Here is a 26,336-nt window from a genome sequence, read left to right on the forward strand (position 1 = left end):
TTTACAGTAAGTGTTGATATCATGTCAAACAGTTGCTTTAACTTTGAGAATGACAACATGGACAATCTTGTAGGCAATTTCTTACCTGATTTAGCACCTGAAACTGTACCACTAGTTCAATGGTGGCAGCTGACCAGACTCGCACACTTCCATCTTCTGCACATGTAGCAAAGTAAGTTTCATCTTGACTGAAGGCAACATCATTTACCTGAACAGAAAGAAAAGCACATGCAAATAAAAGCACAATTTCAAACTTCTGTCCCCACAAAAGCAGGACTGGTCTCAATAACTTAAAGTGACAGATGAAGGAACTAATTTAAAGTAAAGCTAAAGTTACGCTATACCTTTTTTCTTTTTTTATACTTTTTGTACTGTGAAAAACAATAACACAATTCAAACAAAGATACAACTGTAAACTTGATAAAGTAATACACACATTATGCTAATAAATAAATCAAATTAACACCACTCCCTACCAATTCTGAGAAATACATGGCATGAGAGTCCAATCTTTAGTGTTCCCTCATGACTATTAAAACAGAAAATGTTTGGTGAAGAAACAATATGAGTATTTTAAAACAGGTATAATGAATTTAAAAAAATATTCAAATGTTCCTTGCAGAATAAATGACATTTTAACACATTACTATCCAATTAAGATATAGAGGATGTAAGATTTCGCCAACTTAACATTTATAAATGACGTCTCAGAATTATATTTTGTGTTCCCAAGTCAATGTGCCAGTTATTGTAATCACTAGAAAAGCAGGTAACAAACCATTATAGTTTACTCTGCTATATGTCAGGAAGGGAGCAAGAAACACTAGTAAAGTTTTTAGAATGGGTGCTACAGAACTTCTGGACATTAAAATGGCTGTAAGACACCAACATTAAGGCTAGCAACAATACAGGTTTGTATTCTGACATCTAACTGATACAATCAAGATGGTTAGAGGACTGTCAGAAGATTACAAAAATGAAATTAGGACGTTTCCATTGTGCTTCCAATATGTTATCATTGACTTTAAATGCATTGATCACTGCTAAAGTACAGGATTGACTGACCTTGTTCTTGTGTCCACTGATCAATCGAATACTAGTGTTTTCAATCCAGTTTATGTACCACAATGTACCAGCTGTGGTTCCTACTATCCCCATATCCAGAACATCATCAAAGGCTGCACAAACCACTGTGGAATCCAATGACATCTCCTGTTCCAGCAGAACTGAGGCATTTCTGTGACTAAGAAGAGAAGGCAATACTGGTAAATTCAGTATTGACTTGGGCTTTGTTCATAAGTAACTGCTTGAAAACATTGTTCCGATTTACAAGATCCATGATATATCAGTCAGAGAAAACAAAATTTAAAAAAGCAAGCTAAGAGCAACAAACTATTACTTTCCAATAAAACTGTGGCTTATTGCACTTTTGAATACAATTGCTATCAAGTTCCTTTAAAACATTTCAAAACAAGAAATCTGGTTGTTTTTTTCCCCAGATTCTTTGCTGGTTTTTAATATTGTAAATTTACTCAAAATAATGTGTTACACTTTTATGCTTGTAGATAATTGTGTCATCTACTCCATGTAGATACATGCCAAACTTGACAAAGGAATACTCCATCCAAAATATTTTTTATATGTTATTTATATCATGCGGTTTTGTTACTGATGGCTGAAAAAGAAAAAAAAAAAAAAAAAAGTGTAATCTCATGTGTTTCTGGAGAATGGAGATAAACTTTCTTATAGAATGGACATCTATGAAGATCAACTTTAGACCACAGCAAATACGAATTACCCATGAAAACATTTTACATTATTCTTGTCACATGTCTATGTCAGGTCATCTAATTGTATGCTCATAACAGGCAAAACATGTGCATTTTTTCCAAAGTTTCCTATGTTAGATAAATACTTCCAGAAAATCACAGCAGTGCACACAGATGAAATGCATCCACACAGAATCAACTTTGTAATGTGAAGACTCATCTCTCCCCCTCATATATTGGTCAAGACTTCTGTATTAAAACATGAGATTAATTTTTTTTTCCACTGGCATCCTATCAATATAAAGTACACAAAGGAAGTAACAAATACGAAATATTAGTTTGTTGTAGGAGTATTCGTTTAACAAAACCAGAAGCCAACTAAGGAAAGACAAATAGAAAAAGCAAATGCATGTTTTGTGTTGGAAGAAACTGCTCCAAACATTATTAAGAGACATTACTTTTGCTTAAATGTGTGAAAGAAAAAAGATGAGCTACTGCTCTTCTATATAGTGTGCTCTATTTAAAGCTACAGGTGTGGCAGCTCATACTATTTTAGTATCTGCCTACCATTTTTTAAACATTGTTCTGTGTCTGAGATCCTGTAATTATAACAGACTAATACTAACATTTCTGTTCTTTGCATTTTACTGTGGCTTGAAGCATTATTGCTCCAAATTACTATTGGCATTGAAATGAGATTTCAGAGTTTATGGTAGATAGTGATATCAACAGGGACAAACTATACTGGCAAGTGAAATAAATCAACTATAATCCTGAACAATACCTTGCACCAAATTACACTGTACAATGCCTAAGTGAAGCTAAAAGGCCAGCATGCCTAGATTAGCTAGAATTTGACTTTTCCCTGAATAATCAAGGGCCTCTGAAAATTTACATCTCAAGACTAAACCCTAATGCAGTTTTCATTTTCCTTTTGTCCACCCAATATTCTCCTTATCTTAACTGATTCACCATTGGGGAACATAAACTAGACTGACTGTAGTATTTTATATTTATTAATATCTATGCAGTTCTCAGTGTCTGTCCACAGATAAACTGACAGGAAAGGCAAGTACAGTAAATTAGATTTTTCCTGCTAATCTGCAAAGAAAAAATACTTCTGCAATAAAAGTCAATGCTAGGCAACCTTGAAAACCTGATGAGATCTCTAAACTATTTATTTTGTGCAACACAGTCTGTCAAGTTACATAAGCATACAAGAGGACAAATAGATATGTCTTTGGGAAGCACCATTAAACCAACATACCTCATACTTGACTCCCTACAGAAGAGCTATTGAAACTACTGCATCCAGTAGTACTTGCATTTCCCAATTTAATTATGCTTTTTTTCTGGTTGAATTTATGCCACTACTGTCATTTGTGGAAGATATCCAAGTATGAATTTCAATGTGCTATGTGTACTTTAGACAATATATTTGAGCTTCAACTTTATTTCACAAAATTAATTCTAGAAAACATTAGGATAACTCTGTAATTACAATTTATTATTATTTACCGTTTAGCCATTATTTTATAATCAGTTTGGAAAAGTTCATATCTTGTTGCAGTGCCAAATGCCATTTACATAGTTAATACATTTGGAACTTTAATAAAAATAAAGTCTCTTCAAACTCATACCAGTTAAGGAACATGATAAATATCTCATATTTCCACTTTTCTTTTTGAAGCATGCCACATTAAGTCAAACTGAGGCAGGAGTGAGAAGAAATGACATATATGGATGTTTGTATTGGCAGGTTAAGAAAAGATTGAGAGCGTTACTTTTTCCTTTTCTTTTTTTACTGTCAGTTATACCAGTGATAGTGGGGGTGGGGAGTATACATCTTGTTATATAAAAATGGTACAATACCCTAAGGCATACAACCAAAATGCAAACAGACAGCACCTACTTCCTTGCCCTTTTTCAGGGTTAGGAGTAAAAAAGCGATATGTCAGGTATAAGAAGATTTACTGTAAGAATATCTGGATCACAGCCACACTCTGAGATAATGGAGTTTTGCATAGTCAGACCTGCAAAATAGTGCCCTCTAGCATGCTTCAAATGTAAATTAAATGGAAGGACACAGCCAGAAGCATAAAATACATTTTTGTTTGGTAATCTCACCTGGTTTCAGAGCTCTGATCTCGCATTGCATGTACTGCTGCCACGGACCAAAGGCGAATCCTCCTAGAATTGCTACCACTCAGTAGACGGTTGCCACGGCACAAAAGAACTCCTAAAGTGAGAAGATGATGCTCATTTCTTGCTGATGAGTGCACAAAATTCCCCAGTAACTGTACACAGCTCAAACCATTTCCAAGCTTTTCCAAAGTACAGCAGCATATGCCCCAGCTATTAAAGTGATACACTGGAAATTTCGGTTTTGTAATTACCAATTTCTCCTTCATCACCATCCCAAGTCATGAAGCAGCGATTTGTATCAAGGTCCCAGGCACAGATCTTTCCATTATTGGTTGATGTGTACAAAATAGAATTGCAACTGTAACAAAGAGCAGTTTGCTCCACCTTTCCCATCTCCTCTGGAACTGTTACTTCATGCATCTACAATGAACCACAGGAAGAAATTAAGAGTGATATGCACACAGTTTCTTTAATAAAAAAAAAAAAAAAATGGAGACGTTGGAAAGGAAATCTAAAGGAGCTGTGAAGTATGGAGAACACAAAATTCCACTAACGCAAAACAAACAGTGAGCCAATTTACTTTAGTACACCTTCTTTAGCATAACTATATTTACTTTTAATATTTATAAAGCTATGTGATACATCTTTTTTACATTCCAACCTCAAATATCTTGCTTAATTAGTGGCAATTTCCCTTTAACACATTTTAGACTAGAGAAAATGAAGGGCAGAATTAATATTTACTAATTTTTATTTCTTTTTAGAAGCGCCCAACTTTTAAAAGTATATGAAATTACATGCTTTTCTTTACCCACATTCTGTCAAATCACATCCATTCTCCTACAACCTTATATTGTTAATGCATCTTCTTAGACAAGTGGTGTATTCCTGCTATACTTATTCAAAAACAAGCAGTACTACACTAGCCGCAAGAGAAAAAGCATTATTTCCCATGTCTGCACAGTTCAATACAAATTATATTTAAAGGTCACTTTGTAACTATTGTGACTGTGAAACATAAAAACTAAAAAACACACAAATTCAAACTAAGCACCTATTGAGTTGTTTATAATAATAATTAAAAAAAGCTTCATGGTAAGTGTAATAAATAACTTCAAAAACTATGTAGATAAGGAAAGCATATAATAAGAACTTGTTTTATTTATTAGTGTGTTCTTGGTGCGTTTGTGTGTGTCCTGCAGTGGGTTGGCACCCTGCCCAGGATTGGTTCCTGCCTTGTGCCCTGTGTTGGCTGGGATTGGCTCCAGCGGGTTGGAAAATGGATGGATGGATGTTTTATTTATTAAAAGAGTGTCTCCTTGCATTATAAATACTCCGTTTTGCAAAGTAATTTTGAGTTTGGCTCTGTAGTCTGCTGTACTGGCAGACGCTAAAGTGCTTTGTAAAATAAAAGCTTAGCCCAATGAGTGCAATTATCCCTTCCTTTAAAAAATAAGAACGACCTTAATGTTTAGAGTTCCACATATAGCAGGCATTCAACCGAAGGAAATTTATTAAAGAAATGCCATGAGGAAAGTCAGTCTCTCTCTCTCTTACGTTTGTAGTGCACCCACAAGATATTTTTGGATTCCGGTTTTCATGGGTAACTAGCTTTTAGTTAAGTTTATGACTGAGAGGTGCCAGTATTCACAAATATAATAGGTGTCTTAAGGCCATTTAACTACCTCTGGCCAAAGTAAGATGTTTGCAAGGGGGGAAAATAGGTTTTTCCACTGTACAGAGAAAAGAGTTGACGGTCTTCCTTGGAATTTGCATCTCTATTACCATTCTTGTCTATGACCCAAAGACATTACAAAAATTACAGAAATATATATGGGCTTGACTAATACTATGAGTGGTAAGTTGACTTAAACAGAAGCCATATGTAACATTACACATTTATCCATTGTGCAACCGACTGGTCATTCACCATGAAAAACAGGACACAATTTTTTTTTTTTTTTAAATAATGCAGCTATTTTTGCATTACTCGCATCAATAATTTTAGGTAACTTGGGTACAGTAAGATTGTCATCGGCATAAAAGAAGAAAAAGTAAAAAGTATACCCTGTGTGATTCTAGAACTGCAATGATCTAGATCAGTGTTTCCCCAGCCTCAGTCGTGGGGGCACACTGTGGCTGCAGGTTTTTGTTCCAACCAGATTCCTAATCAGTGACAACACCTGATAAATAATACCAGCTAATTAAATTAGCTCAGTGTTTTCTTTTATTCTACATTCAGAAAAGCACACTCAGACTACAGATGCTTGAGAGAGAGAGAGAGAGAGAGAGAGAGATATATATATATATCTATATAGATATATATAGATATATACTGTATATAGATATATAGATACACACACACACACACAGACATACACACTCACGCTTACTTCCTTAAACAAAACTTCTGTAGCATTCATCTACTTTTATTAGGTCTGTGGTGATTATTATAGTTACTGATTTACGGACACAGAAAAAAGTAAACCACACACAAATAAGGTTACATAATCTGCACACTGCAGCTCACCACTGTGATGCACTATAAACACGAAATGCCAACAGCAATCAAAAACTCTGCCATGTTTAAAATATATTGATCAATATCTGCATTCAAACAACAGTGGACATATTCATGAAGTCTATATATTTGCAATACTGCAGTGCAGTACATTTACTGGTTTAGAATTTAAGGCACAGCCCTGCTGTAAATAAAATGCTTAAACGTGACTATGTTGCATATAATCGGATGTAGAAAAGCAATTAATGCTAAATTTATTTGACACAAGAAAAATAATTTAGGATGTTACAACCTCACCTCAAGTTCCACATCTTTACCCTGCTGTTTAATAAGACAGAAAAAGCTGAAGCCACTTCCAGCACAAGCAAACTTGCTGTCAGAGACAGGATTGAAACTTAAGTCATGAATAGGCACAGAGAGGGAGGCAGTAGCCAACAGCTGGTAAGTACTAGTTGCCCACAAAGCAATTGATAAGTCCCTGTAATCTCCTGAAAATGCAAAAGAAGTATATAAATATCAGTAGCTTTCACAATTTTCAGAAAATCAATGTGTACAAAAAAATGAGTAAAACATAAAATTCATTACAAAATAATAAGATAAAAAGAACATGAACAGCACTTAAGACTTTCATTTATAGCAACCTAGGGCCTCATGCATAACGCCATGCTTAGAATTGGCACTATAACATGACGTAAGCACAATGTGCAGAAATGTGCTTACGCACAAAAAAACAAAAAAAATCCAGATGTATAAATCTGTTCTTCCACTACATAAATCCCAGTCAGCATGAAATAAACGCATGGGCATGCACCTGCTGTCCCGCCCCAACTCCTCCCAGAATTACGCCTCTTTAAATATGCAACTCAATATAAATAGCCCTTAAGATCAGCCTTCTGTGAAAAGACAATGGCAAAAGTACGATGGAAAATAGAATTTCAGCGAATACCAAGTGGAGGCAAGGAAAAACTTACTACAGTATTTGTTGGTTTAAACAGTGGTATAAACAACAAAAGGAAGTTGATCGAGTGACATAGCGTGTCGGAGAAACTCAAAAGCTCAAGTTCACAAAGTTGCACAGTGCCTGAAATAAAAAAAATTGTCACATATCAAAGTCGCCGTGAAAAGGCGAGTCGTCGCCCACCGTCTGAGTGTCATATGAAAGCTTATAAGGCTACAGAGAAAAAAAAAGGCACACAGTGGGGGGAAAAGCACGAAATCTCAACTTTAATCTTGAAATTTCCACTTTAATCACGCAGTTTATTTTGTCATCAAAGTAGAACATCATAAACTTCATCTTAAAATCGTTTAATTTACTAGTTTCTCAAATGCCATTGTAACTAAAGTAGCACATTAAATGCTTTGTTTTGTATTTGATCTTCAATGTGTGTGAATCACTACATTCTTCCGTGCTTTCTCTTCCTCCGACAGGACACAGAATCCATTACATTCTTATTACAGCTCTCTGAATAATTAAAATACTGACAAGTACACGTGATATTATTTCATGATGATAGGAGTTAAAGTATGTTATTAAACATGGGAACACGGTGGCGCAGTGATTGTTCATGTCTCACGCAAGATGCTTGCTGCACCATGCGTGACCTTCAATGAAATACTTTATTACAGAAGTATTGTCTCTTACAAACGTACTAACCCCCAAATCTTGTACTTACTTTTTTCTCCAAATACCTAATCGCCACACATTCAGCTCTGTAATAGATGTTAAGCCATCTGTAAGCTTAGATCGCTGATTCTTCAAAACTTTTAAGGAGCATCGAAATATCTTCGTAATGTTTAATTATTCTATCCATCTATCCTTCCAGTGTCGCGCCAGCCACAGCAAGAATACAGCGCGAGGCAGGAACAATCCGTGAATGAAGTTCCAGCTTCTGGCTAGTGCTGCGGCACCATGTAGTTAAAGTTTTATCTTTATAATAAACATTTTGCTGCATTTGATCCTAAAAATGATAACGTCAACATATGTAAATACGCTGTTCATAAAGTGGCTCGGGTCGTGAAATATTATAACTTTATCACAAGTTTACAGTGAGGTGATTGTACTTATAAGTACTGACAATTCTACAAGGAGCAGTTGATGGACTGATGGAGTGCATTTAGAGTTCTTGTGATGAAACTGTTTCTGAACCGCGAGGTCAGTACAGGAAAGACTCTGAAGTTGAAGTATTTGTTGTATGAGAGCAGTTCAAATAGCGAATGGCTGAGGCAGCGTGTGCTTGATGCTGTATACCGATAATTCTCTTTCCGATCAGCTGCTGTATAGCTGTGATTCACACTCGGATACAGTGATAAATACTCAGAGTGGTGCAGTAAGAGTAATATGGAAAAAAATAATCCAATGTGGCAACCCCTAACGGGAGCAGCTAAAAGAAGAAGAAGAAGAAGAAAAAGGTGCAGTGAGAGTAACAACGGTAAAGCAGTTATGGTATTTGGAATAGTTTGACCATTCTGTGGACCATTATATTGTTACAGGTTAATTACAATCAGATGCATTAAACTAATAAACAATATGTGGTTTATTTCAGTGTATTTATAAAGCCGTGTCAGGGACATGGATCTGATAAAGAAAGATAAACCACACAGGAACAGTAGCACTGCTTTGACGCTAGGTGCCGCCAGTCTGTAAAACCAAGCAGAGAACTTGTGTACGACAGGGTATGAGGTACCATGGAAATCTGCTTGCCTTTACGACAAGTTTAGGTTTTGTGCGTATGCACCGTTTATACATGAGGCCCCTGGTCTCTAGAGCAGCACAGAGTATGCCTAGTTTTGCAAAATCCTCATACAACTTTAACATTATAATAAAGTATTTCTTCATTTCTCAAATCTCTTTTTTAAAGCATTAGTAGAGATAAAAGCTACTTGTCCTCACTAGGCAAACAGGCAACTATGTTGAAATGTAATCTACAACAAACAAATTGAGATTTTACAGTCACTATACAATCACCTGCTGATAAGAGGTAGCGATCATCTCTTGAGTAAGTCATTGCCTGCACCTCTCCCTTGTGGAAAGAAATGGTTGTCCTTGTGGAGCCATCCACGATGCTCCAAATACAGATCAAACTGCATGATCCATTGCTATTTTTTGAAGCTGAAGCCACAACCTGTTTTGGAGAATGAGAAACCATGAATAATAAAAAGCAAACATAATTCAAGTTTAAAAATTATTCAGTATTAAACCATTTTTAGGACAGTAATTAGGCCAATCAGTTCTTAAATGTAAATACAGAAGACTATTCGGTTTATGATTTTTTACATTCTCCATTTACAACAAATGAAATGAGTTTAATACTTAAACTGAATATCAACAAATATAAACAGAAGGCATGAAAGAAAAAAAGAAAACCACACAAGCAAAGCCAAAAGCATCCAAATTCTCTCATTATCCTCTTCTTAGACAGTCCAGATACATAATCCATGTAACAATACAGACCAGTAACATACCTGGGCATCATGTGTGACTGCAAGAGTGGAAATCTCCTCATAATGCCCCAACCAGTGTTTCTGCAATCCAGTATGAAGGTTTTCAACTACCACCACACACCCACAAGTATAAATGAACAGACCTAGAAATAGTCAACGAAGCACAAACTAAAGCATCTTTTTACATTTCACTGCAGAATACATACAAGAATGAAGAAAATAATAACAAAATTAATCTTTAAATGTTCTAATAAAGATTAAAATGTAAAAAATGAAACTTAACACTACTTATTTAATTTATGCAACAACAACAAGTTTATATGGAAAATTATGGATTTATTGCCCTTAAGAGCTTCAACTTTATTGGCCCGCAACATAAAACAAAAAATTAAACAACTCTTCATGCAATACATGACACAGTAATGAAAAAAAAAATATAGGCAAGATAGCCAACATCCAATACTCAGTTACAGAAAAAAAAAACATTCATTTACACGTACCTGTGTCTGGATTCCAGAACATATTTCCTCGTCCATTCCCATTGTAACCAATAACAGCTTTTAGTTTCAGATATTCTTCACCAGTAGGAGGGGTTATGATATTCTGCTGAAATTTTCATTAATAAACCAAAAAAAAAAAAGTAAAATATGTGAATAATGTTTGTAATACAGTTTGGAGTAGTTTAGTATAAACACCATTATATTTACAACCTGTGCAAGCGATGATGTTTTAAATCTAGGAGTGAAGTGTTTGTAGGCATCTGGACAAGCTAGGGTGTTGTGTGTCAGCTTCTTCTCTTCTTCAGATAAATCCTCTGTAATTGAAAAATATCACACATTAGAGCCAATCATCTTTGGAAAAAGAACAAAAAAGAAAATGGATGAATGCAAAAACATGCAGGCACAGCTGCATGAAAATCTAGCTACTAGTATAAAGAAAATACTAAACCTACAAAAGAAGGTGTGTCAGAGGGCATCACAAGTAGAAATTTATATATTTTCCGAATTTACTTATTCAGGCACAAGGATAGAAGGATCCCACCCTGGTTGCATTGGGTGCAAAGAAGAAATTGGTCTATCACAGGACACACACCCAAAGTCAGTTTACAGTCATCATTCAGCCTAAACTGCATATCTATGGAATGTGAAAATACAATGGACAACTTGGAGTTTAACCTCAGACTCAAATGTTGAGAGTTAGCACTCCTAATCTACAATGGAAATTAAAATTTGGGAGGGGAATGGTGGTAATAGTAAAGAAACACTAGCAGAACAGAAATACTGACACAAATAAAACCAAACTCTGCAAGGAAAACATGCACATGACAATGACACTGGGAGGACAAAAAAAAAACAAACACACACACACACACACACACACACACACACACACAAAAAGAAGACAGAAGAAATACTGACAAAAAGTTGATTTGACTAACAAAAAATATTAAATTACTACTACATTGTTTTGGTTTGATCATGAATGACAATTGATCATATAAGAAACTTTCCAATTTCAGTGAAAGTTTTTCAGCAAGCCAAAACATATAGGATATATTATTTCTGGGACAAGTATAACATTTTTCTTCTCCCAGTTAAATTAGTTACATGAGTCAGTCAGATATTTGCAAGAGCAGACTGTATAAAAAACAAAAGTGTTTTACATGTCAAATGAGTAAATAAAGCTAATATGATCTAAATCTGTATGAATGTTAACACATGGAATGAATTTAATTTACAGTACCAGTCTTTTTAAAAATGTTTATGACAAAAGGTGTGCTGGATTCTTTGATTTCCATGTACACATTGGTCCTTCACAACATTTGACATAACTATGACCATATACAGTATTAATCTGTCACAAAATAACTGAAAATGTTATTTCCTGCTTACACTCAAGCACTGAAAGCAATTGTCATGGATTTCTTTTTAAACAAGTAATATGAAAAGTAGTGTGTAAAATACATACCAGCTTCCAAATCATTATTACATTCAATGCTGCTTTTAAATGGTAAGCTTTTTCTGAGACTTGATGGAGGCAGTGTGATTCGGAGAAAAGAGTCTTGAAGGGGCCCAGCAGTACTACAACGCTGGGGACTTCCCACTCTCTCTTCATATAATGATGCCAGATCTAAAATGGTGGAGGAAAAACACACTCAAGACTGAACAACTTAAATTACCATTAAATATCATGAAAATTTTTGTTTAGTAATACTGAAAGCATAGTGCTTAGCACGGGAGAGTAACACCTGTGAGACAGCAGAAAGGCAACTTGTGTTTGAACTACAGATATGCCTCTCACCAACACATTTGTACTGTTTGCTCTCTTTTCATCCCATTTAAATAAACTGCTCCAGGACAAAATAAATGAGCTGCCAGAAATAAAGTGGCATAAGTGGTAAAGCGGATGTTTACAAGGCAGGAAGAAAAAGGTCTATAAGAATTGTAAATGTTGAACAAATTCTTGTTTGTCAAATATTTTCTACTGGGTAGACGTTTTTTCCTTTTAGTCAAAACCAATATGTGAGTGTGTACATGCTCAGCTCTGTTCAGAATATAATCCAATTTTATAAATGCTTTGGATTATTTAAATTCTGAATCCAGTTAGATTTTACATTAATTAATGCTGTTCTTGGTTAATGGCTAGTATTAGTTTGTTCAACGGTAAAACAATGATTTTCCACCTGTAGCAATAAGCAGGTTGTTTCATTCCATAAATGTAGTTAGGTTTAAAAGATACAGTGATGGGCAATGGCAATTAACTGTTTGCTGAGAAAACAAAAAATGAGGATTGCCATTGTAATCTCAGAAATTAACAAGGCACTCAACAGGCTTCTTTCATATAAAGCTCTCTTATATTTAATAATTGAGATTAGGAGTAATGACTGCTTTACCAGAAAACACCAAGACACACCTTCTTGCCCTGCTCTGCTAATGGCACTGATATCTAAACAGGATGGACCAGATATTGGAACTGGAACAGTCTGGCGAGGCATCCCACTAGACATTCTTTTTTGGCTCCAATTTGTTTCTGTATCTTTATATGAAAAAGAAAATTATGTGAAAGACAGTCTAGCTTCTCCTCTGGGATTATTTCCTTTAACTTAATAACATCTGTTTGCACAAAACATCCTGACTTGACATCTTACCTTGTTTGAGGGGTGATTGAGGTTTAGCAGGTGACAGAATCCTAAAAAAGAGAAATATCTACATGAAGAAACTCTTATAAATACCAAATTAACTTCTTAAAATTTCCTCATTATTGCTATCATTTTCACCTTTTACTGTGTTGCACTTCAGCTGGACTTGCCAAAAAATCCCAGATATATACGGCATCTCCCACAGTAACAATGCCAAGCTGATCTGGTGCAAAGTTTACCTGTTGGATCTGCTCTGAATGGCCAATAAATACCTACAGAGTGGGGCAGATGAAAGAAAAGGTTACCTTCCAACATTCCTCTTCATTGCTGTCACACTAAATTATACAAAGTCTGCTTCCAGGAGATACAGAAGGAAGGGCATACATTTTAAAATGCATTTAGTAGTTAGCTTAAAGTGACAGAGAGATAAAAATAAAGATATCAGTCACTTAATCATATATCACATGCATCCATATTAGCATATCATCACTTTAGAAGTGTTCTAAAGAAACCTGCTAACAAAATTTTACTACATTGCAGCTGGGCCACAGGTTAAATGTAATGCTTCAAGGTAGAGCACTTATAGTAGAGGTCCACGGAATACTAATAACTTGTGACATTGACAGTATATTGTTACCTGAGAAGAATATTGTACTTGACAGCTGGGATTGTAAAAGACATATATGCTCTACAGAATTTTGTCTGTCAAAACAGGTTAGGCAGGGTAGGTGCAGTGGCGATTCTAAATTGTCCCTAGTGCGTGCTTGGTGTGTGTGTGTGTGTGTGTGTGTGTGTGTGTGTGCCCTGTGGTGGGCTGGCGCCCTGCCCGGGGTTTGTTTCCTGCCTTGTGCCTTGTGTTGGCTGGGATTGGCTCCAGCAGACCCCCCATGACCCTGTAGTTAGGATATAGCGGGTTGGATAACGGATGGATGGACGAACACAGAATTTACTAACACACTTTTAATTGGCAGGCAATTTTTAGTAGTAGCCAAGGAGTCAAGTCTATAAAGCACAAGCTAGTTCATTTCACAGTACTGAATACTGGGACACTCCCAATAAATTATCTTAACCTATTTTTCCTCCAGCTGTAAAAATGGAAAGACATTAACTGCACTATATGGGTAAAGAACTGTACTGTATTTGTTAAGAGCATTGGGATAAGCCTCCTAACACATAAAATAATACTATCAAACACATTTTATTTATGCCTAAAAAAGCTATTGATGTCATTTTAACTACCAGCCTCTTGCTTTGGCTTATTGGAAAAACTGGGTGGTAGGAAGGGGGCTGAATTAGTTCAGGCTTTTCATTAAACACAATAAGACTCTGCACAAATTACTTACGAAATGTACAAAATTTAAACATTATGTTTTATAGATATTATTATTATATGTTTAAAAATGAAAACACTAACACAAACCTTCTTGTATACATAGATTACAACCTGCTCAGTGTCATAGGGAGAAGAGCTTATCCTGTTACAATCAGGCACAAGGCAGGAATTAGCTCTAAATGCATTGTAGGGCCCACTAACTCTCTCACACACATACACACACACCCCACAAACACCCACCCTCACGTGCATATTGGATTAAAGTTACAGCTCCAGTTGATTTAACCTAACATGTCTTTGAAGATGTGGAAGTACTCAGAAGGAAACCCTCCCAGACACAGGGAAAAAGCTCAGATTTTACATACAGTGGTGTGAAAAACTATTTGCCCCCTTCCTGATTTCTTATTCTTTTGCATGTTTGTCACACAAAATGTTTCTGATCATCAAACACATTTAACCATTAGTCAAATATAACATAAGTAAACACAAAACGCAGTTTTTAAATGATGGTTTTTATTATTTAGGGAAAAAAAAAAAAATCCAAACCTACATGACTCTGTGTGAAAAAGTAATTGGCCCCTGAACCTAATAACTGGTTGGGCCACCCTTAACAGCAATAACTGCAATCAAGCGTTTGCGATAACTTGCAATGAGTCTTTTACAGCGCTCTGGAGGAATTTTGACCCACTCATCTTTGCAGAATTGTTGTAATTCAGCTTTATTTGAGGGTTTTCTAGCATGAACCACCTTTTTAAGGTCATGCCATAGCATCTCAATTGGATTCTGGTCAGGACTTTGACTAGGCCACTCCAAAGTCTTCATTTTGTTTTCTTCAGCCATTCAGAGGTGGATTTGCTGGTGTGTTTTGGGTCATTGTCCTGTTGCAGCACCCAAGATCGCTTCAGCTTGAGTTGACGAACAGATGGCCGACATTCTCCTTCAGGATTTTTGGTAGACAGTAGAATTCATGGTTCCATCTATCACAGCAAGCCTTCCAGGTCCTGAAGCAGCAAAACAACCCCAGACCATCACACTACCACCACCATATTTTACTGTTGGTATGATGTTCTTTTTCTGAAATGCTGTGTTCCTTTTACGCCAGATGTAACGGGACATTTGCCTTCCAAAAAGTTCAACTTTTGTCTCATCAGTCCACAAGGTATTTTCCCAAAAGTCTTGGCAATCATTGAGATGTTTCTTAGCAAAACTGAGACAGCCCTAATGTTTTTGCTTAACAGTGGTTTGCATCTTGAAAATCTGCCATGCAGGCCGTTTTGCCCAGTCTCTTTCTTATGGTGGAGTCGTGAACACTGACCTTAATTGAGGCAAGTGAGGCCTGCAGTTCTTTAGACGTTGTCCTGGGGTCTTTGTGACCTCTCGGATGAGTCGTCTCTGCGCTCTTGGGGTAATTTTGGTCGGCCGGCCACTCCTGGGAAGGTTCACCACTGTTCCATGTTTTGCCATTTGTGGATAATGGCTCTCACTGTGGTTCGCTGGAGTCCCAAAGCTTTAGAAATGGCTTTAAAACCTTTACCAGACTGATGAATCTCAATTACTGTTCTCATTTGTTCCTGAATTTCTTTGGATCTTGGCATGATGTCTAGCTTTTGAGGTGCTTTTGGTCTACTTCTGTGTCAGGCAGCTCCTATTTAAGTGATTTCTTGATTGAAACAGGTGTGGCAGTAATCAGGCCTGGGGGTGGCTATGGAAATTGAACTCAAGTGTGATACACCACAGTTAGGTTATTTTTTAACAAGGGGGCAATTAGTTTTTCACACAGGGCCATGTAGGTTTGGATTTGTTTTCTCCCTAAATAATAAAAACCATCATTTAAAAAACTGCATTTTGTGTTTACTTGTGTTATATTTGACTAATGGGTAAATGTGTTTGATGATCAGAAACATTTTGTGTGACAAACATGCAAAAGAATAAGAAATCAGGAAGGGGGAAAATAGTTTTTCACACCACTGTAGATTAGTTGTGGGCTTTGGATTTGAATCCAGAACACTGGATCAATAAAACAGTAGTATTTAACACTAACCATTTTTGTTCTACATAAATGTACAAAAAAATGCTTCTCTGGGTTTGATGAAGTATTCAATGAAAACAAACAAATCAAAGCTGAAAAAATATAATCTCAGCAAATGGATGCAGCTATTTCACCTACTTACCTGGTAGTTAACATCATGTTTCATATTGTAATCCCACACTTTGACTACTTTTTCTCCAGCAGTAATCAGGAATTGGCCATCATCACTCACAGACAGTGAAGTACACTGCTGTTTATGTACATTGGACACCTGCACAGAATACAGGACAAACTATAGCATTTCACAATAAATACAATGACTTTCCTGTACTGTTCAATCCATAACTGTAATCAAAATGTTTTCTGCCTAGGAAAGCAAGAGCTACCAAATCACTACACAGAGATCATATTAATAGTGATCCGAGACACCACAGAGTTTACTTACCACTCCACAGAGTATTTAAACCAGTACGATCAATTAGAAATTGTCTGTATTGCAGAAAGTACTGTAAACAGAATACTGTATATACGCTGTAATATTCTGTCAGAGTGCAGGCCCTGAGCATAAATGTGTCTTCCATTTTGTATTAGAGGTGCAGAAGACTGATGTACCGAGTGTTAAACTATATGCTGGCAAGACAAATGTGATGCAAAAAACTGGAAAATTGCATTTAAGGTATAGAAGTAGTGGTGCGGAATTAATTGGGTGAGATCTCCAGGAGGGAATTTTACCTCTCTCCACTGATTTCTAAGAGAAGGCACTCTGGCACATGGGAAAAACTCATAAAAGAAGGGGGATGTGTTGTATAGTATATGATCATGAAACATGGCCAAAGACTCGGGAATATAAAACAAAATTTGAAAAGATAAAGTTAAGAAAGAGCAGGAGGATGCACAGAGGGAAAGCAAGATTAATTTATTTTGGAGTTGAGAGAAAGGATTGTTGAATAGGTTCTACACCATGTGATGAACTGAAAATATTTAAATATTTTTTTGTTGTTGTTTTCAGCAAATATGTAAAAGTGCTTAAGGAAAAAAACTCAACATGGATATTTTTAAAACAAATAGAATACATTCTGTAGCAATAGTTACAAACACAAAAGTCCATTTATCAGTTCCTTTTCATACTGTATACTTTCTTATCCTAGAGACACCTGCTGCACAACAGTACTACATGTTCTAAATTTCTTACAAAGTGTATTATTATAATTACTACTACTACTACTACTACTACAACAACACATCATTTCTGACTCTGGGCAAAAAATACTTTTCCTTAAATAAGTTCCAGAATAGGCTGGAATGGGTGTCTAAATATATACGTTTTTATAAAAATGGATGGACTAAAAGGGGAGCACCATAACACAGTGTTTTGTTTTTTTTTTTTTTTTGTCGAATAGAACTTTTTATGACAACTAATACCATCTAGCTGACACCTACAAGAAAGCGGTCTTCAGATTACCTAAAACAAAAATATTTTCTCAATCCAGCTTAATCTGCAGTTTATTTGAAAACAGATTCACTTGCCACCCAAATTGGGACTTTTGTTTTCAGCAGAACTCTCACCACAGTTTGAAGGAATATTCCATCCAAAACTAATAATTTTGCATCTGTTACTTAGCCTGGCCCGTTTGTACTGATGGACATGAAAATGTTTTAATGCCATGTTTTCATGGAGAAAGGAGAGCACATAATTCCTGAAACAATGGCCTTTAATGGGGACCCAGTCTGAATTAAATAATATCAAAACAATTTCAAAATATCCATGAAAACCCCAAAATTGCTAAACCAAACAACATCAGGTATCCAGTCATATGCTTACAACATTTCAAACATGTATTTTTATTAAAATACTATTCAATAAAGCATTTCCAGAAAATTCTCTCATGGACAACACTGAAGTGCATGGAAATATGATTAGGTTACTGAATTGAAAACACACCTTCCGTTCATTCTGATACAAAAATGATCATTTATTATTATTTTAGGATTAAGTATTCCATTAAAGTCAAAAAGTATCTGAAGAGTACACCTATTTTACTAGACTAGAGCAAAGCTTTAAAAGGTCTTCACATTATAGTAACATTTAGATGTTCGTTCATTAGCAACACAGTTCTGCCTACTACAAACAAAAGGATGATCAATATATAGTGATTGAATTTTTGTAGGCAGAAAATGCAACAGATGTAGAATTTCATTAAAAACCATCAGCAGTAAACTATGATAGTGTCTTTCCACAGCAACTAATGAACAGACATGATCAGAAACAGCTATGAACAAGCAATGGACTTGGTAATAATGATTGCTGAAGGAAACATTGAATAGGTTTACCAAATGTTTTCTTGCAACAAAATCAAAGAAATGCCTTTTTAACCATAGATTACATAGATTGGAATCCAAACAGGATATTTTTTTTTTTAAAATAGACTCAAAATTTGGTTCAGACTTCACAGGTAACCATCATGACAAATGTTGCATTTGTAAGTTTTATGTTGCTTGTGGAAAAATAAACAGTTTGATCAATCTGGTATATGTGACAAAAGCCATGCAGACCCTGTCTTGTCCATAGTGCACATGACAAGTGCAACTTCTTGTTTCTCCTAACGAACAAAAAACCACAAGTGACCAACTGATGAACATAAAGAATGTTGTAAATGCTGATCCAAGCAAAATGTTGTAAGATGTAATGGTTTGAAATTCTTGTGCAACTAAAGTCATAAGACAAAGGCCCTATAACAAATTTGGGACACCAACCCCTAGAGGCAGATGAAGGGCAGGTGTCCTAGGACTGTGCTTCTCTGTCATTTTACCTTTGCCTGGTGTGTATTAATAAAAGATTTTTTACTAACTTTAATTATATCTCTCTGTCTTCAGTCACAAGAAACGACACTATAGAAAAAGTGTCAACATGCTGATGTTTTGTCTCAATCTATCTAATTCATGATGCCCTTAATGCAAGCCAAAAAACAGGCTTCTGTTCCAGAAACGACCACAGTACAATAAATTACAAATTAGTTCCAACAGCAGGGTTTTACATTTTTGCACTGCAGGAGTAAAAATCCATGAATTAGATTTGTGCAGCAGGGTAAACTTGACTTAATTCTAAGAATAACCATAATCCAGTTCTCAGCTACTGCAGATACTTGGTGGGCAATCATTTGTACGCAGATTATGACATCTTGCCTGAAGAAGGGGCCTGAGTTGCCTCGAAAGCTTGCATATTGTAATCTTTTTAGTTAGCCAATAAAAGGTGTCATTTTGCTTGACTTTTCTCTACATTCATAATGGCTAACACGGTACAACACCCTAGTACTACGCAGATATCAAAATTTATTTCAGGGTTAAAACTGAAAGTTTCTCAGAGTTTTCTCAGCTCATGATCTGCCTCAGTGAAATTAAAACATGAATGGAATATAACTCTTTAAATTGAAATTGCAACAAAACCAAAGTCATGCTTATTGGCATAGATCTGATCTTAAGAAAATTACCTCCTTTTCACACAATCGTAATGCCTTTTTCTTCGGCAATAAATCTAGGTGTCATCTTTGTTTCCACCCTTTCTTAATCTACACACTTAAATCACATTAAGAAACTTTCTTACTTACTCCTTTGTAACATATCCCATGTTTGCTCATTCCTCTTTTTTTCTGAAGCTGAGAAACTTGTCCATGCTCTTATTTCATCCTGCATCGAATGCTGTAACTCCCTACTGGCAGGTACCCCTTCTAATCTGTCAACACATCTCCACTTGGTTCAAACCTTTGCTGAAAATGTCCTTGCACAGTAATCACATAACACTCATGCTGCTTCAGCACCACTGCCATACAGGATTGAATATACAATTCTATGGCTAACCTGGAAAGCTTTAAATGTCCTTGCACTGGACTGTATTAGGAATCTTCTATATCACAATGCTTCTGTTTGTCAACTAATGTCCAGTGATTCTGGCAATCTTGTTGTGCCTTAAACCAATCAGTGCTGTATGGGTGACATAGACTTTGGCTCTGTTACAACCAAACTTTTGATTAATAATATTAGCTGACACAATTCATTCTTTAAAAAAAAAACAAAAAAAAAAACTTAAAACTCATTTGTTCAGGAAGGAATTTAAACTGTTCCCTACTTTCTTACTCTTGTTTCAGTTTACACTTATTGACAAGGTACTCAAGACAATTTGCATTTGTATCACAAGTTATGGTATTTGTTTAGTGTTTACTTGTAACATTTTGTATATTTGGTATTTTTACTCTCGTTTATTGTCTCTTATTATAATTCAATGCCTTATGGCTCCTGTATTTATCTTTAGTGTTCTTTGTGGGTATTATTTGTTTCCAAACTTATATATGGCCTATTATTCACTTTGAATTTCTGTGAAGCCCTTTGAGCATGGGAAAGGTGCTAGATAAATAAGATACATTAATATAAACAATTCATTTGTAAAATTTAAGAAACATTTCCATTTAATAGTCAACAGTTCTGCTTTATTACAACAAAATATCCTGTTTTACAAATGCGAATTGCAATAGTTAGAATACTAAGACCTCTTCTTTTTGACTAACAAAAAAGAAAAGCAAACTCATATGTGCATATAAACTGTAAACCACTGCCATAGTTTACAATGCACAGATAGTTCAAAACCTTGCAAATGCAAGGCTCATTAACAAAAATATTACCTAATAAAAAAGGCATCCAGTTATTAGGAGACCTATTGTACCTAACCAATCCCTGAAAACATGGAGTTCAAGTCTGTTTATGTGATACCTAGCAACAAATGAAGCTCCTTCAGAAAGCAGATTACTTTAAGAGAATGTTTAATTTTTTACTCTTTTTAAAAACTTGGCAATATAACATATAACTTTACCTCTCGGACAAGTCGTCCACTTTTAGTATCTAGCCAGAGGATTTTATTTGATGATGTGCTGACTAAGAGGTGTCCAACAGAAGTGGGTGCGTAGCACACCTTCACAGCAGAATCCAGATTAGTGCTTTCCAGGTCTAAAATGCTCACATCTATTCGTAGAAGCTAAGAGAGAGAAAAAATACATAAATACTGTAGCTTTCACAGAATGAAAAGCACCAAGTATTAGAATAAGCAATGTGCAATGAAAGAGGGTTCATGTCCTCATTTTGTCTTTTATGGTACCACTGGTAATGAGCTAAATACAGTATGTGCAACTAGTAGAATTCCATTCCACCAATGAAAGAAGGAACAAGTAACATTGTTTAAAAAAAATGGGCCTGAACAGTCTCTTTCTTTCCTATTTGAAAGAATGCATATTTCCTACTGCATGTACACAATAAAAACTGAAAGCTGTTACTATACAAATCACAACTTGACACACCCAACCTAGACACCACCTGTGAACCCAAAATGTAATTTATCTACAAAAATAAATGTTCAGTTATCTTTTATCATAAAGTTAAAACCATGCAATAAAATAATTGTTTTGCATCATGCTAACTGCAAATTACCTCATCTAGTGAACATGCATCCATCACAGTAACAATATACTCTGTGGGTCCAACAAAAGCCAGGGATCTGCTGTCATCACTCACAGTAAGTACATCAGGACACCATCCCTGTCTCCTTACAACCACGTTGCCTTTCAGGAAGGTGAAGAAGTATATTCAGAAGTCAACATATTTCAAACTGCATGTATGATTAATTAGTTACAAATTTCTCTTGTAATGGTTAATAATGGTTAACCCATCTGAAGTAAAAGCTTTAGCTTACCCAAAACTCTAATGACATGATGTTCCTGCTCTGCTGCACTGTAGAGTGCAAGTGCACCCATTGACCCAGCACTATATAAATATTCTCCATTTGGTGAAAATCTTAGACCAGTTATCTGGCCTCGGTGTTGTCTAAAAAGAACAACGAAAACCTGGTTTTAAGTAGCAGAGCAATGCCAGCAATTGTCATTCAATCAACACTACCTGAACTCAAGTAGTCTGTACATTAAGATCAGAGATGAAAATAAAGCCAATAAATTAATTAGAAAAAAAGGACACTTCTACATGAACTGAAGGCAAAGAAAATAGACACCAAAAGTAAAAAATTGCAAAGTTGTTTTAACTTCAGAAGTGTTTCTATGAAGAAGAAACAAACTTTTCAGTCCTTTGTATATTGTGTTCATGTAAATTGAACAGTAAAGATAAAGTAATATTAACAAGGACACAAATATCTATACCCATTGATAAATATTCTCAGGATAAAGAGGAAGTGAAGCATGGCAGTAACTATTTTTGGGCAGAATATCATTATCCTCTCTTAACTAAGGACACACAAATCTGGTCAATTTAGAGTCACTAAGCATAAGACAGTAAAGCCCGCAACTCAGTTAACTGTTCAGACTTTTGAAACTACTGCAAGAAGAATACCTGTGGTCAATGTTAAATTAATAACATACAATTAGGTACATAAATATTTGGACAGAGACAACTTTTTTCTAATTTTGGTTCTGTACATTACCACAATGAATTTTAAATTCAACAACTCAGATGCAGTTGAAGTGCAGACTTTCAGCTTTAATTCAGTGGGGTGAACAAAACGATTGCACAAAAATGTGAGGCAACTAAAGCATTTTTTTTAACACAATCCCTTCATTTCAGGGGCTCAAAAGTAATTGGACAAATTAAATAACTGGAAATAAAATGTTCATTTCTAATACTTGGTTGAAAACCCTTTCAAGGCAATGACAGTCTTGAACTCATGGACATCACCAGATGCTGGGTTTCCTCCTTTTTAATGCTCTGCCAGGCCTTTACTGCAGCGGCTTTCAGTTGCTGTTTGTGGGCCCTTCAGTCTGAAGTTTAGTCTTCAACAAGTGAAATGCATGCTCAATTGGGTTAAGATCAGGTGACTGACTTGGCCATTCAAGAATTTTCCACTTCTTTGCTTTAATAAACTCCTGGGTTGCTTTGGCTTTATGTTTTGGGTCATTGTCCATCTGTATCATGAAACGCCACCCAGTCAATCTGACTGCATTTAGCTGAATTTGAGCAGACAGTATGTCTCTGAACACCTCAGAATTCATTCAGCTGCTTCTGTCCTGTGTCACATCATCAATAAACACTAGTGTCCCAGTGCCACTGGCAGCCATGCATGCCCAAGCCATCACACTGCCTCCACTGTGTTTTACATGCTTTGGATAATGAGCTATTCCACGCCTTCTCCATTCTTTTTCTTGCCTTCAATCTGGTAGAGGTTGATTTTGGTTTCATCTGTCCAAATAATGTTTTTCCAGAACTGTGCTGGCTTTTTTAGATGTTCTTTAGCAAAGTCCTTTCTATTCTTGAGGCTTATGAGTGGCTTTCACCTTGTAGTGCACCCTCTGTATTTACTTTCATGCAGTCGTCTCTTTATGGCAGACTTGGATATAGATACACCTACCCCCTGGAGAGTGTTGTTCACTTGGTTGGCTGTTGTGAAGGGGTTTCTCTTCACCATGGAAACGATTCTGCAATCATCCACCACTGTTGTCTTCCGTGGACGTCCAGGTCTTTTTGCGTTGCTGAGTTCACCAATGCTTGCTTTCTTTCTCAGGATGTACCAAACTGTGGATTTTGCCACTCGTAATATTGTAGCAATTTCTCAGATGGGTTTTTTCTGTTTTCGCAGCTTAAGGATGGCTTCTTTCACCTGCATGGAGAGCTCCTTTGACCACATGTTGTCTGTTAACAGCAAAATCTTCCACATGCAAGCACCACACCTCAAATAAACTCCAGGCCTTTTATCTGCTTAACTGATAATGACGGACTTGCCCACACCTGCCCATGAAATAGCCTTTGAGTCAATTGTCCAATTACATCTGAGCCCATGAAATGAAGGGATTGTGTTAAAAAAATGCTTTAGTTGCATCACACTTTTATGCCATCGTTTTGTTCACCCCACTGAATTAAAGCTGAAAGTCTGCACTTCAACTGCATCTGAGTTGTTTCATTTAAAATTCATTGTGGTAATGTGCAGAACCAAAATTAGAAAAAAGTTGTCCCTGTCCAAATATTTATGGACCTAACTGTAATTTAATTTTAAAATGTATTTTGCAAGGGCCACTTATACGGTCTGCTGTTGGTTATTTCAGCATTCAGAGTAATTTAAGTTACTGTACTTGTTTCAGATCAGTGAAGCAATCTGAATCATCTCACAAAGAAGCAGCTTAATAGAAATCCTACAACAAGCTTTAAAATGCATTCAGCACCTGCACCAAAACCTAATGATGCTACATAACAAGAAAAAAAAAACTGGAATCAAAAAAGGCTCTAATCTGTTTACAAAATAGATGTCTTTCAGTTTTGATATGGAAAACACCTCATGGGTCCTGCTTACTGAACACCTTTGTTTTGAAGGCACTTTTCGGGGAACATTCAATTCTAATTCAGTGCTCAATTGAAAATGACTGTGTTTCATTATATAACCTTCCAGATCCACAATAAAAAAACTGAATAACCTGACTGAACATCAAATTCCTCTTACTGAAACATTCTCAAAGAAAAAAAGGGTGAAAATTTTTAACTACAGGTGAAATGTTCCATTAAGCTAAAAGATGTGTACACAGTATGTTCTGCTCTGTTTCTATCTTTTCTATGTCAGAGCAATATACCCCAAAAGGTTTTTTAATCAATGTCCATTATACAAGGGTTATATGTAAGAAGTAATTAGGAATTGACAAAGGAGTACAAGAATGGACTAAAGTGGAAAGGAGATGAGGCCCTGTTAAATTGTCAAGTTCAAAAAACTATCAAACAACTTAACTTTAACAATAAAAACAAATACATAATTTTCTACACATAAATATGTTTCATGAAATTCATATGACTGTTTCTGTCAACACACAACTTAGTGTCATGTTATACTTTCATGAAAGGAACATACTATGTTTGAATTTGTTCATATTCAAAACACAGAGGTAAAAGTTACAAAAGAAACCTCAAGACATACTTGTGTTCAGCAAGAATTGTTGAGCGTGCAATGCTGAATACCCGGACCATGCCAGAGCTGAAGCCACATGCAAAAACTGGCTGCATGGGGTGGAATGATACAGCACTTGGGATATCTTCGGAGATGAAATCATATAGCTAGGAAGATGTAAAGGTTAGGCAATTTGGCAATTTTATAATCACTTTTAGAATGTATTTCTGCCACTAAAATGTTTTCCCTAAACATATCATACAAATGATACACTAACGAGTTATGCACTCTAGGAAATATAATGTATACTAATTTATTCAACTCATAAAAAGGAAGAATACTTTTCTTTTAAAGGTAACAATGTAGTTTAAAACTGAATTGCTTCTTACAAGAAAAAAAGGTAAATCAATCAATAAGGAAAAGCAACTATTTAAGAAATATGTAGTATGCAACCTGTTTTACACCAATTCAAGAATTTAAAAACAATATACCTGCTGCATGGAGTCAAGATCCCATACTCTGATAGTATTATCTAAAGAAACTGTAGCTATGTGTCTTCGTATGCCATCAATGCTGAAAGCCAGAATCGTATCCACATGTGACCTCATCAGAGTGGTGTACTTTCGACTGCTGACATCCAAATATCCTAAGTTTCCAGTAGACGTGGCAGCCAGGATGCTTAATCCTTCTGAGCCAATGCTCACAAAGTTTACTGGCCCTTCATGTTCTTTGAATAAAGGAAAAGAAGCCAGAATATATTATTTACAGTCAAATAATGGAATCTTGCCACTATCTGTTAACTAGACAGGACTCTCATTTTGAAGATCAAAGCATCTGTAAAACAGACAGAAGAATGACTGCGTACAGCAAATTATCTTTTATGTGCATAAGAACAAAATACATATTATGAAAAACTGATTGTCTTCCACTACCTGTGTTGGTTTATGGATTTATACTGTTAGTCTGAAAAGGATAGGATAGGATTGAGTCTAGATAACCATGTACATATATTCCTATAATATTCAATCTGTGGATTCTTTTCAAAAAT

The 26,336-nt window shown here is 35.8% G+C and overlaps 1 protein-coding gene across 2 annotated transcripts in view; it reads right to left on the reverse strand.

Moving 5' to 3' along the window:
• Positions 1 to 26,336, reverse strand: part of wdr90 (WD repeat domain 90) — a 65,946-nt gene that overhangs the window by 10,517 nt on the left and 29,093 nt on the right. Inside the window, exons 19-37 of one of the 2 annotated variants that reach the window (XM_039775164.1) lie at positions 25,780 to 26,015; positions 25,319 to 25,455; positions 22,112 to 22,242; positions 21,850 to 21,980; positions 21,239 to 21,400; positions 16,520 to 16,648; positions 13,154 to 13,287; positions 13,025 to 13,065; positions 12,790 to 12,912; positions 11,845 to 12,006; positions 10,587 to 10,690; positions 10,377 to 10,479; positions 9,898 to 10,019; positions 9,401 to 9,557; positions 6,733 to 6,923; positions 4,166 to 4,334; positions 3,897 to 4,008; positions 1,066 to 1,243; positions 86 to 208 (exon numbers count right to left, since the gene is read on the reverse strand). In XM_039775164.1, the coding sequence (XP_039631098.1) occupies positions 86 to 208; positions 1,066 to 1,243; positions 3,897 to 4,008; positions 4,166 to 4,334; positions 6,733 to 6,923; positions 9,401 to 9,557; positions 9,898 to 10,019; positions 10,377 to 10,479; positions 10,587 to 10,690; positions 11,845 to 12,006; positions 12,790 to 12,912; positions 13,025 to 13,065; positions 13,154 to 13,287; positions 16,520 to 16,648; positions 21,239 to 21,400; positions 21,850 to 21,980; positions 22,112 to 22,242; positions 25,319 to 25,455; positions 25,780 to 26,015 (2,645 nt within the window). Of the gene's footprint in view, positions 1 to 85; positions 209 to 1,065; positions 1,244 to 3,896; positions 4,009 to 4,165; positions 4,335 to 6,732; positions 6,924 to 9,400; positions 9,558 to 9,897; positions 10,020 to 10,376; positions 10,483 to 10,586; positions 10,691 to 11,844; positions 12,007 to 12,789; positions 12,913 to 13,024; positions 13,066 to 13,153; positions 13,288 to 16,519; positions 16,649 to 21,238; positions 21,401 to 21,849; positions 21,981 to 22,111; positions 22,243 to 25,318; positions 25,456 to 25,779; positions 26,016 to 26,336 lie in introns of both variants that reach the window. The other variant, XM_039775163.1, reaches the window with a different exon arrangement.

This window comes from Polypterus senegalus, chromosome 13 (assembly GCF_016835505.1).
Source record: "Polypterus senegalus isolate Bchr_013 chromosome 13, ASM1683550v1, whole genome shotgun sequence".
Taxonomy (NCBI): Eukaryota; Metazoa; Chordata; class Cladistia; order Polypteriformes; family Polypteridae; genus Polypterus; species Polypterus senegalus.